At 40.6% G+C, this 13,074-nt stretch overlaps 1 protein-coding gene across 1 annotated transcript in view; it reads right to left on the bottom strand.

The window, feature by feature from the left end:
- Positions 1 to 2,623: 2,623 nt before the first annotated feature.
- The window catches only part of SKI (SKI proto-oncogene), a 118,887-nt gene continuing 108,436 nt past the window's right edge, over positions 2,624 to 13,074 (bottom strand). The window contains exons 7-8 of the mRNA XM_054849986.1: positions 11,145 to 11,375; positions 2,624 to 7,681 (exon numbers count right to left, since the gene is read on the bottom strand). Coding sequence (XP_054705961.1) covers positions 7,493 to 7,681; positions 11,145 to 11,375 — 420 coding nt within the window. The 3' untranslated portion in view covers positions 2,624 to 7,492. The remainder of the gene's footprint in view (positions 7,682 to 11,144; positions 11,376 to 13,074) is intronic.

Raw genomic sequence — 13,074 nt, 5'->3', positions numbered from 1 at the left:
GTTCTTTGTATACGTTCAAATTAATTGTGTCAGAAGAAGTTAGATACAATGTGTAGGAAGTTAATGATAACACTGTCATTTTCTTATTACTGTCTTTAATTTTTTCCAAGGTAAGTTCTTGTCATCAAGCTATTATAGGAAGCCTTTACTCCACACCCAAATCAGTCCCCACAACACTTCCTGGGCTCTTGCGGCTTGTACGAGTCGCTTCATTTCCAGCAAATGCACTGATTTAATATTTTTTTTTTCTTTTCTTTAATTTTCCCTCTGTTGGGACCAGGAGAATGAAACGATCTCTTTGATTCCAAATACTGCTAAGTGTCCCAAGGAGTCACAGATAGTTAGGAAGCAGTTTTGGTAACGAACTCTGCTTTCAGGGGCAGTTCTGTCCTGTCCGTGGCAGAAGGAATTAGAGCATTGGAGAAAGCAATGCAGGTGCCAGAACCTCCTCGGCTGCAGTTATGCTACAAAATGAGATTTTAGCCAGAGACTCTTCAGCGTAACAGGAGGCCTAGAGCAGAAAAGACAGAATCGAAGCCTTACGTTTCAACACTTTTCTTTGGGGTTGTAGGATTTTAATGCAACAGCTGAAGAGAGGAAGAGTGGAGAAAGGGTGGTAAGCATTTTGAGTTTAGGCTGAATTGTGATGTAGGGCTGATGGTGGCTAAAACTAAGTGCTTCCCTGCCGTTTGTGGTGAAGAAAAGTCATTCATAATGTACAGGAGTGGAACATTCAGAGGCAGTTCTAGCAAAACCCAGAGTGAGAGGGGCAGTGCTCTGAACTCTCCGTACGGAACGCAGCATATACGGATGTTTATCCAAGAGGTCATTAAACAGGCAGCTTTAGACTGCAAGCCTATGGTTCAGCATCATTTGTGTGCAAAGTTCCCATAGTTTCATTCACACAGAAGAGACCAAGAATGATTGGATCACTTTTGAGTCTCTAATACTTATGAAAAAGGAAGGGAAAAAAAAAAAAGCAGCTTACAGCTTTTTGTGTCTGTGCTCATTTTGTCAGCGGGGGGCGGGGGGGAAGAAGCAGCAAATAGACAAGTGATGTTCTGGGCTGTGTAGAAGAATACAGCTGTAGCTTTGTGTCAGTGTTAGGGGCCAGGACTGGTGAACAACTTTCACCTTCCCTAGAGAAAGAGTCACCACTCTTAATATCCAGGTGGTAGAAACAGGAAAAAAACCTAACCCCTTAGAAAGCAAAAGACTGCAATGAGTCAGAAATATGAAGAAGAGTTGTTTTTTTTTTTTAAGCTGGTCGCTCATTCTCTGGCTTTTCCACTGTTTTACAAGGGCATGTTAAGAAATGTACCAGAGCTGTGGAAATTCTGCAGCCGTTTCTCAGAAAACCATGAGAGAATTACTTTAACATATGTTTCCCGTATTCTGCTTTTTGCATTTTCCCCTCTTGTATTTCTTTTTCTTTGACCTGGTACAAACTTTTATATGCTTACAATTCTCACTGTTCAAAAGAAATTTCACTTTGTGTTACAATTTCCCCATTAAGTGGGATGCGCCGCTTCCAATTAAATTCCTTTCTCCTTACACTATTGTCACGTGCAGACCTGAAAATGATTGTCTGTTTAACTGATACCTTAGAGAGGCTTATTACTATGCTGTCCGGGACCCAACGTGAAGAAGGTGCTGGTTTAACCCTCAGCCTCAGGTTGTTAACATGCCTCAGCACGTTTAAGGTGAGAAGGCACATTTTTGGGGATGGGGGGTGTTGGTATGCCAGAAAAGATGAAACATGGCAGGAAATCTGAGTTTCCGTCCACCAGCTAAGAGAACTTACTGCTACTCCCACCTATAGACAAAATGGCTTTTATTGTTCGGGGGGGGGGTGTGTGTGTGTGTGTTGGGGTGTTAGAGCATAAATATGTGGGTGACATGATCTGAAAACTGGAAGCTTGCAAGAAGTTCTTGCAAGCTGAACTGGGTTAGACACTTTATAAAATATGACTGGGATATACATGCAATAAATACACATATAGTAGTACTAGCATGTAACAGCTCTTTCTGTTGTCAGACTTCTGAAGTGGCACGTGTCATGTGGAGACATTGGAGCAATGCTAGCCTTAAACTGCATGTGTGTGTGTGCGCGTGCACAAGCCAGTGGCTCGTTTGCTCATCTGTGGTCACCCCCCGCAGCAGGGTGAGCAGGGTGCCCTGTCCTAAGCCGTTCCTTGAGGTGGTTTGACAGTGTTGCAATTCCACCAGCCCACCACCTCATGGTCAGTTCACGCAGCTCTTGTCCAAAAGCGTCTTTTCAGTCCTGTTCTTGGACGAAAGTGCAGCTGGCACTGGATTTCCTCCCCAGCACTGCAGAAAGGCAGCGGTGGTAGGGTTACTGCTGTTACCTCTGTTGGTGCTTTCACATACATGTGCAACCGGGGAAATTGAGAGGTCAAATGCCACTATCAATCCATTACGTGTGTGCATGTGTATAGCTGAGTTTCTGTAAGTCTGTGGTGGTTAACTTAAAATGAAGAAGTCCTGACTTTGCAAACAAAGGTACCGAGTGCTTTTTCAGATACCTGTCCCAAGTTCGCCTGTCCCAAACCATTAGGCCACAGCTGCAAGCACAGAAAACTCAAAAACCATACCATAGCTATTTATTTTTTTCTGGACAAACAATTTTATTTTAGGTAATGCGTCTATACACTGTACATTCAGTCACTGTGGTATATAAGCATAGCTATTTTCATACATAATCTCATAAAGTCCTTTATTTTACAATATTATCTGCTTCAAGGAGAGGGGATGTGGAAAAGGGGGTGGAAAAGGACTATCAAGGTACACAGCGAAATAGATAAATATGCCAAGCTTTTTTCTTATTTTTTTTTAAATCAGGCATTTATAAACAAGAAAGCATACATTACTTACATAAAAATAGTTCTAGAATAGTAGAGTAAGTCATAATATTGTCATTAGCAGCAGCATAGGAGAGACCAGGATAACAAAAATGTGCTGAAATGCTATTGGCTATTATAAATGTAAAGATTTTTTTTTTCTTCAATTGAAAAAATGTCATTTCTGTGAGTTCTTTTGATTTAAAAAAAAAAAAAACAAAAACAAAACAACAACCAAACCAACAAAAATCTTCTCTCTAAAACACATGGACTGATGAGAGGGCAGAATGGAAAGAAAATCAACCTTTCAGTAATAAAATACTTTACAGTGAAAATAAGGACAAATAAAATGCAAATGATGGAGAAAGGTTAACCCACATTTAAAACTTGCAAAAAGATTTTGTTTTGTTTTTCCTAACAGACAGCAAAGGTTCTTCTTCGTTAAAAACACAACTCATAAAACAAGACAACTACCAGGTAAGAAAGAGTTTTGAAAAAGTAAACACCATATACACTTATAATACAACAGTGTAAAATGAAAAAAAGTATTTACATGTTGAATTTACTTGTAACTTTTTTTTTACATTGGCTAGTTCTGTTTGAAAAGCAGAATATTATGTATACTAGTTAGCTGCTCCATAGATATGAATGTTATTGCTGTTGGTTTTTTTCCCTTCGTTAAGTCTTCTTTCAGTAATAGAAACAATGAGTAATTAAACTGAATATACAAGTATTAAGTAATATATTTTTAAGTACAGGGAGAGTCAACAGCCTGTATGAAACACCTCTTCTCCCTTTTAACTTCTTAAAGGAAACTAAAGAGCAGATGAAACAAGAAGATGTGACTTTGTAATTCCTGCACTCATGGGGTGGAGCGCAAATGGAATGCAGCAGGGACTCAACAGTAAGTCAAAAGAAAAGCAATTCGATCTGAACTGGCTAACAATTGTTTTACTGAAGTGTTGCAGACACAGAAATTACACACAGAACTCCCTCACCTCAAGCACCTTCACAAAATGGTTTTCTCTGAAGATTCCCACTGTTTCGACAGCCCTTTTCTAGAATTAGTGTCTCTATGGCCGTCTTCTGACAATCGAAAAATGAGTTACAGGCACAAGATTTCTGAATTAGAAATCAATTACATGTTCTGCAGAAATACTTAGGATTTTATTGTTAAAATGTATTTAGGAAAGACAGAATTATTGAAGATAGACTCTTGCCCTGTAAACCTCTCCTGTTGATGAACTGCTGGTGTAGCACGGTTGTTCCCAGTCTTCTTGCACCTTATTTAATCGTACTGATTTTCAACCTGTACTTACAGAAATGTTTTATACTAGGAGGTTTTCACTCACGAGGATCAAATACTATTGAGTTGTCCTGGTTTTGGCTGAGAAAGAGTTAATTTTCTTTCTAGTAGCTGGTGTGGTGCTGCCAGGACGTGAGTCGTAACCTCAAACCTTGTGAAGTTTTTGTCATACATTACAGGTTGTGGAATAACTACTGCACGGCAAAAGAAACCACGGGTTTGTAACAATAGTTGTAACTTTATTTTGGAGACTTCTTCATTGCAAATCTTATGCCATTTACCTGTGAAGCACAGGTGATGCTGCTTGTTTGACAAGACTATTTACTATTGATAAGACTATTTCCTGTTCCATTTTTTTCCTTTGAAAAATGCAGATTTCATTACAGTTGGAGGCTAAAAGCATCGTATGCACAGAAGAAACTGTGCCAGTGACTCGGTACGCTTTCCTAGATGCACAAGAAAGAAAAACTATGTCGTGCTGCAGGTAAGTGGGCTGCTTTTCCTGTGAAAAAACAGATAGAGGTGGACATGTTGCCAGTTTTTGTGGAGTCATAAGGGGAGAGACACAATCAAAGATCAGGGGAAAACCTCAAACAAAATTTAAAAAGTAAGGCTTCAAAGCAGCTGACAGTGGGGTGGAACTACATTTGTTCTATGTGTAATTTCTTAACATGGCAGTAAAGCAGAGCATATGAGACTTTTGAAATGCACAATGATCAACTACAGCTAAAATTATTTAGTTTCCCTTGAAGAAATAAGTGAATAATACAGATCTGGAAATCATAAGGCTGAGAACATTTTTATGCATACTGCATAACAAAATAAACCCTTTACATAAGACAGTAATAATGCCCATTAATGAATATACGTATGGCAGAGATTTTAATTCCATGCATATGATTTAATAATCACAGAAACAACATACAAAGAAGCAAAAAAAAAAAAACAAAACCAAAACCACATTAAAAAAAACCTGCTTAAGCATAATCAAAATTCCTTTTGCATTGCACTTTAGAAGAGGAGATCTGCATCTAGACTCAGTCTCCAGCATCCCAAACACACAAGGGCAAACCCCTGTAGAAACGGACAGTTTCGTGTAATATACTTGGTGTAACTGTTTCTTGCTCCCAACAGTTTTACAGTGTCCCAGTAATTCTACTCCTTTCATATTTCTTCTTTTTGTACCTAAGACATATATATGAACGTCTTTCTTAATGCTCACAGTTATTATAATGGTTATTATAACGGTTTCAAGCAAACAGCTCTTGTTTAAAAAAAAGAAAAATCTCTCTAATGTACTGTAAGTAAATACTATAATTTTAGGATTGGAAGCCGCTTTCTGTCTACTGGGAAATAATTTTTCAGATTACACAGTTTGCATTAATGTCCAAAAGCAAATAAAGATTACTGGAAATATGTTTCTTTGTTTAGAATAACTTCTGTGTATGATGATGCATAGGGTGTTGGTTTTTTTTTTTTTTTCTTTTTATTCTTTAACATAAAAAAAGTGTCAGCATTGCTTATATAAGATGCTGAGAGGAAAAATGAGCTGGAAGGCACATCTGCAGCCCCAGATCAAATTTTCACTTCGTGCTGATAAGCTTGAGTGTCTAAGAGGTGAGTGTTTATGGGTGAAAACTTTTCTCTTGTTCAGTAAAGCACCAACTGTATTTGTTAAGCACTTCTGGGAGCATCTCTACTGCTTCCCAACTTCTTTTTGATACAAAGCCACACAAACCAGGTTTAAAACTCAACCAGTAGTGCACTGGTCCGGTGAATTCATATTTGGTAGCATTCTATACCTGCTGACTCCTCACTTTGCATAAAAGTAAATGATGATATGGTGGAAAATCGGGTTGATGAGTTTCACGTCTGTTAGGCAGGGTAGAATCTAGAATGCTCAACTTGTAAACTTTAGAAATACAGAATAAAATGCAGAGTAAGATTCTGACAAAGTGCAGTTTTTTAAGAAAAAATAAAAATCACGACCACCACTCAGACAAAGTGATGGCACGCTGCATTTTTATTCCAGGGCTGCGGCTTGGATCCCAAAATTAAAGTAATTTCTTTTTTTTAAAACAAAAAAGGTTTTTTTTTTTTTTTAAAAAAAAGATGTAGGCTTATTCACAGCAGCAAAAATGTTGTTTTTCCTTTCTGTAGTATCTGTTAATGTGAAGTTGCACTCTCCTTGGGCACAGAAATCCTGACTGAAAGTTCATAATAAAAGCAGGTAAATACTGAATTTATGGTAAGATGGTGCAACAAAGATGAGTTTTCCAGAAAACTGAAAGCTGAAGTAAAGATTTCAGAATGACTTCAAAACACGTATGTCTTCTGCTCTATTTTTCAACCGACTTAACAGGTCATCCATCTCCTTCATTTCCTTCTTTCTTTTCCTAAAGCTGAAGTGCTCTTGGACGAAGTGAGTCTTTTGAACACATCAGTTCATGAAGATGTCTTCAGAAGAGACGGCATGATTTGCAAACACTGAAGTCTGTAAGGCTGGGTTTGTAATTCTAAAGCATCCATCCTCTCTTCCCACCCCCCTCCCATTCCCACCCCTTGCCCCTTTACAATCCTGCAGCTTCCTTTCTTCTTGTGGTCAGGACAGGAAATGAAGAGAATTCTTCCTAAGGAAAAAATCAACTTTGAAAAGCACTCTGAAATTCGCATACAACCACGTGACGGGATTAAAACTGTGATGGCTTCCTAGATGGCTGGAAAACTGCTAATGAAATGGCATCATCACCAGCGGGCTTCTACGTTAAGAATCCCAAAGCCAATAACAAGTCATTAAAAATTGTGCATCGAAGGTTGGTTTTTTTTTGTTTTGTTTTGCTTTTAAAGGTTCATTATAAAAATCTTGTTAATTTTTTAATACCAAGTCTGTGTACTGAATTATTTTAAATAGCTTATAAGAAAAGTTTGTTTGTTTTTAAATTCCAAAATGTTCCAACAGGCAGAAGGGCAACATAAAAACACTGCCATGCGTGCCTTTTACTCTGATTTTAGTTGGACGATGCTGCTTGCTTGGAGTTTGCCAGTAGAAAATTTGCTGTGGACTTAAAGTATTTCGTTTATAAACACTTTGTGTTTTAGAGGCACAGTAAGATGTTGTGCTATATGGATTGGAAAAAAAAGAGGCGTAATTCAGTGCTTCTGTTATAAAGAGTAACATTTGCCTTCCAACTAATAAGAATCCATAGTCAGAGATCTGTGTGCCAAGACACAACTACTCACGCATGCACTTACACACGTACCCCACACATCCTCCCTTACTGTGCATCTATGTCGTTCTGTGTGTGTTAGGTGATGTGGCGGTTGCTTAGTTCTCCATGTTGCTCGTTGTGTTTTCACTGCTGGGTTGACTGCTTGATTTAGGCCACAGTTGTTCCTGAAGTTCCTTGACTACTTTTTCCAAGTGTTCTCGAGCCTCCCTTTCATGCATCAGGTCAGCTCGGAGCTGCTCCCTGTCAGCTTCTGCATGCTGGAGCTTAACCTGTAGGTCCTCAATCTAGAGAAAAGCATATTAAGAAACAGAATAAACTATTTTAATATTTTGGTTCTGATGGGATTTTTTTAGACTTTAACACAGACTAGCACCTTAGCACAAGAGTAATAACACCATGTATTTCCAGATATAAGATTATCACAAGTTGAGGGGAGGAAGGAATTCCCTTTTCCCTACTGTTTTCCATACACTACTGTACAATTATGCAAGTGCATTGCATGAACTGTTTATCTTTGAAAGTCTTAAATATTGCTGGTGGCTTCAGGTCCAGAAAGGAGGGTGAAAACCAGAATACTTACGAGTGCCTTAGTGTGACAGAACTCTGGTCACTACTTAAAGCATTACTTTAGGCAGACAGCAAAGTAAACTACAAGCTAAGTTTGCACAGGTAAAGTAATTTACTTTCAGATCTTTTACAACAGTCATTAACAGGAATGACCGGGAACATACTCCTCAGTTGTGTATGTAAAAGGCCCATGTCTGGGGTATAGATTAGTGTTTGCAGTATCCTCCAATATACAAGAACCATTATATCATTCATACTATAAATAAGGAACTGTAAGGAGGCAAGGTGGCCGTGGAGGTACAGTGTCGACTGTGCATGTGAGAAGTTGGGACATGGGGAGCTCTCTGAGCAAGCAGAAACTCTCCAAGCCTCAGCCTCCCCAAAGGCCTCAGTAGTTAATTGTCCTATTTTTCACTTACTGATTACAAAGTTGGAGAAAAGCCTCAGCATTCAAGAGTGTAAATATTAGAAAAACTGTACCAGTTTGAAATATGCAATTTTAGGCCACAAACAGATAAGCTTAGCAGTTATCAAAGATTGCCATTTAACAAAGGAAAGGAAAACTCCTATGCTGTGGGCTAAAGTGAAGGCTGCCCCTTCCCCCCCCCCCAATCCATATTTGGCTCTCAGTATCAAGGTAAGAAAAAGGCATAAACCACACTGCCAATAGGTATGAGGCATTGACTACTTTAAGCTTACACAAAGATCTTTACCCTCCTGAAGTTGTTGTCTTAGTTCCTCTCACATTTGCCTGATGAGACTTCTCTCAGACTAAGCCTGTCTAGAGAATTGTGGTTTCCTCAAAAACAGTAAGAAGCGACAAACACAACAGAAGTGACAAACTTCCCGTGCGCACTCCAAATTAAAGCTATGTACATCCTTTTATCTTTATTGTAAAATGTCTTACATAACTGAAGTCATATGGTTGTCTTGTAAAATTCAGACTTTGAAGTTCCTTAAGGTATTTTTCTATTATGTGCCATGCAGAAAGCACTCAGGTAGCTGCTAAATCACGCAGCTGTTCCAGGCCCTGTGAGCTGCCATGTGGTGTTTCGCCCAAGCATGGCACTAACGTGGTTTTACTGTGCTTGGGCCTTACAGAGCGTCCTCATGGCCCCCCCCCCACCTGCACTCCAGTGCTCTAACAGCACGCTTCAGTACATCCAACAGGACACTGCGGCTGATACTGCAAAGGTGCTGTTAGTGTCTTTAGGAGAGACAAACCTGCAGAATATTCAGCTACTTGAATTCTTTTTTGAGGTGATTTTAGCATTTCATATTAGGAAACCTCATTTATTACCTCCCAAGGAGGGAATGCATTAGGACACCAAAAAGCCAGAGTATCAAAAGCAAGGCAGGACACACCTGCAGATTTGCAAAGCTCCATTTGCTGCGTATGGCGCTTACTTTTATCTGCACTTGCTGTTGCCTTGCCTTTTTTTTTTTTTTTTTTCTTTTTCCTTTTCCCAAGTGGAAGTCAACTGCCGGTAACACCCAGTGCAGCAGTTCTCAATCTGGTTATGTTTAGTCTGGACACCTCTTATCAGTGAGACATCCTGTGATGCTAGAGAGGAAGCCCACATCATTTCCTGCTTCTGGTCTCCTGGTTAGACGTGTCTCATAGTGGTACAAGTGGACCACTCCCCTTCCCGTTATTGAGAGCCTGGGGTTAGAAACATTTCTGATTGCTCTTGCCTTTGCTTTTCCTTCTCCCTCCCTTAAAGTAGCCACACCAAACATTTGCAGCTCATGCTTTAGGTGTAACAACATGGTCACGAAATGCATGGTTAACAACAGCTGTGGCAGAAAAGTTGCTGTAGGAAACATAGGCTAGAGGGGTTACCGTTAACATTCATTCAGGTTGATCCTGCAAATGTACAACACTTACGTGGCATTTGCATGTAAGTTAAGCGATAGATCTCTGCTGTAGGAGGGTAAATTAAGACAAGCGTGCCCCATTTTTTGAGAGCCCTTCTGTTGCTAATGCTGACCCTTGCCTTTTAGTTCTGCATTTCTCTGCCGGGCTTTTAGCTTGGGAACCCATGATGGGGACAGTGGTTTGGCAGAGCGATATTTAGGTGGGAGCGGGTCAGAGCAAGCCTACGGGGGGGGGGGGGGGGGGGGGCAGCTGTGGCAAGGGAAGGAGCTGGCCTTAAGGAGAGGGGCTGGTCAGGCGCCTCTCTCTATCTGGGATGGGTTAACAATGGGTGTGGGACCATGCCCTCTTATAGGAAATGCATTACTGGGCAACTGGGATTGTTTTACTGAAGGAAGGGGAAGGCAGGGCATGCAATGGATTCCTCTTCAGGGCTGTTTCTCACGGACATCCAGGAGGCTGCCATTCTGCTCTCAGCTCAGCCTGTTATGCTGGGTCATTTCAGGGGGCTTGGAACAGTGGATGGCCTTGCACTCCACATGTCCTGCAACACCAAGACAACAAGGCGACTTAGGATGTGCAGCCTGAGCTCTTGGTTCACTTGGCTTTGGGTGGTTTAAATAAACTTCAAAATCTTTCATTACAAGAGACTCTGATGCAGAGAGGGTGGGGAGGGTTTAGTTCAAAAGCTTAAAGCATACATGTTGCTTGTAACAACATGTTCCTGCATTCCTAGAACTTTCACTGTGATCAAACTGGAAGTCTTTTCTTAGACCTGACAGTTTGCTCTTCTTGTGCTTTACAGCTGTAAATGTCCGTCCTTCCCAGCACTGCAGTTTGCTTATTGATGGACGTTGGTTTCTTGTTTTAAATAGTTCCTGTAGGTCTAGGCTGATATTTAAGGAAAAATACGATTGGAGAAAGTGGCTCTGCCTAACATTTATGGTATTGAAATGGATCCCTATGCATGGGCAGTGCCAACAAAGTATTAGTGGAACTGAAATAATGTCTAGCGTTTGTCTTGGTTCTCTGTAAATGGTGATTTTCAACTGACAAACGTGCCAAGTTCTAGGCGGAACTGTGGGATGGACATGGGTGGTCATAGTAACACCTTGCGTTAGGACTAGGGCTCTAAATTGCCATGATGGGGACACAGATGTTGTACAGATAGAGCTGGACTTGTATCACATTCGACAACACAAGGCCACTGGCGTTAGAGGACAGACAGACACTTGAACTACCCCTGAAAACCACAGCAGTAGTAAGCTTACTTGCTATTACAGCTTTCAGCACTCGGGTCTTACCTGAGCTGAGTACTTGGCCCGAAGCCTGCCTGCTTCACAGCCCTTGTCACAAACCCGGATCTGCCTGGCTTGTTCCAGTTCCCTCTTCAGTCGTATCCGAGACTCATTGGCTTCCTTCATTTTCTTCTCATTCTCAGCTCTCAGACGTTCAATCTCTTTCCTTAAGTTGCGCTTTGCCTCTGTTGCTTCTCTCAGTTTCTCTTTCTTGGCCACTCTTAGGAACTCCAGCTCCTAGGATACAAAAGCAGTTAACTGGTGAGAACTGAGAAGCAGAGACTAAGTTAGTGCAAGGAAACAGAGCTGTAAAGGAAGCGATCCAAACTACATTCCCACCTTCTGCTGGTTATGACCGAGAAGGCTCATGTCTAAACCTTGTTCTGAACTTTGTACAATCTTTTCTCCTTTAAGTCAACATCAGAACCTACGCTCGATACCCTGAATTCTTGGATAATAAAAAGCTATATGCTACAGCCACATTTTGCTTTGTCAAGCAAAATAGCTGTGACCATCTGTGACTGAATAAAGATGAACTGCAGTTGGAGAGAGCTACGAGCAATGTGCTCTGCACTAGCTCAAAGTTTCAAACAAACCAACTGTAATGCCTGCACTTTAATTGAAGACACTGAAGATACACTACGTTATGATAAATGCAATTTCTGAATGCCTTTTGTGTACAGCAAAGCTGCACAGAAAGTTTACCACTTGGTGAAGAAATCAGTAAGCAGTTCCATTTTATCAAGCCCCCCCCAAAAATCCACTTAAGACAAGTATGAGAAAAAACAAATTGTGTATCTTCTTTCTAACTAGGCGATTCCATTTTGCTACAGGTAACTGGTGTGCAGCTCTAAGTCTCTCGGCAACCAGCCAATGGACTGCTCTGTCACAACATCTGGGAAACTCCAGGCTGAAACCTTCAGCTACATCGGAAGCATGCTTTGCTCTAGAAATTGCCGCTCTCACTGACCAGGTTCCTGCTACCTTGGTATCTCAAATCTAAGAGAGCGCCATTAATTGAAGCGATACTGATAAGGAACCTAAAGTACAAAGGAAGAAACTCAGAGGTTTTTTTAAAAGCTGTTGTGAAAAGACATGTTCATCATAAGCCCAAAAACGTGGCTGACTAAAGGCCTAAATGGTTAAATTAGAAACTGAAGCTCAATTTTTTTTTCCCCCCAGAAGCAGCATTTCCTCTCTGTCAGAGTCAAACCCTCACAGCAACGTGTTTCTGTTAAGTAACACTGCAGTCGGGTCATGGGAAATTCACTCTTTTGACAATCTCACTTCCCAGCCGGGCCATTGTTAGCGCAGCCTTGCCTTCGGAAGCATGCACACATGTGCCTTCTCTGTACGTGGAACTGGAAACCCGCAGCTGCCCAAATGGAAAATGATGGCCAGATACCATATTCCCTCTCACTCTGACATGTTGCTTGATTTAATGCCTCAACACTCAATGCTGCTTCATCAACTACTTCATGTAATTCCTGCTTTAAGTACACACTGTGTATTTAGCTATTTAAAAATTAGCTGTAAATATATATGACTTATAAATATTTACTTTTAAATACATAAAATAAAACTTGTATTTACTGAAACGGGAATGGAGTGATTTGCTCAAACTGACAATGAACAAGCAGTTCAGTTGAAAAGACAGTGCTCAGCCTCCCTTCTTTGTGACCTGAATCTGCAGCTACTGCAGAACAAGCCATCCTCACACAGGAGGCATGCAACACAGAAACTGGCTTGCTATACTGCAGCTCTTGCAGAAATTCGAGTTGGCAAACTTTTGTTAAAATTCTAATTGTGACCGTATCTATGGACTTAAGACAATCTCTCTTGGACCTCCTCCTGCCTGCTAATAGAATACTCAAATCTGCTACTGGGGTTTTGAGGACTGGGGGTTTTTGGTGGGTTTTTTTCAACACAGCAGTCA

Source organism: Grus americana, chromosome 21 (genome assembly GCF_028858705.1).
Source record: "Grus americana isolate bGruAme1 chromosome 21, bGruAme1.mat, whole genome shotgun sequence".
NCBI lineage: Eukaryota > Metazoa > Chordata > Aves > Gruiformes > Gruidae > Grus > Grus americana.
This window is presented reverse-complemented; position numbering and strand designations above follow the sequence as displayed.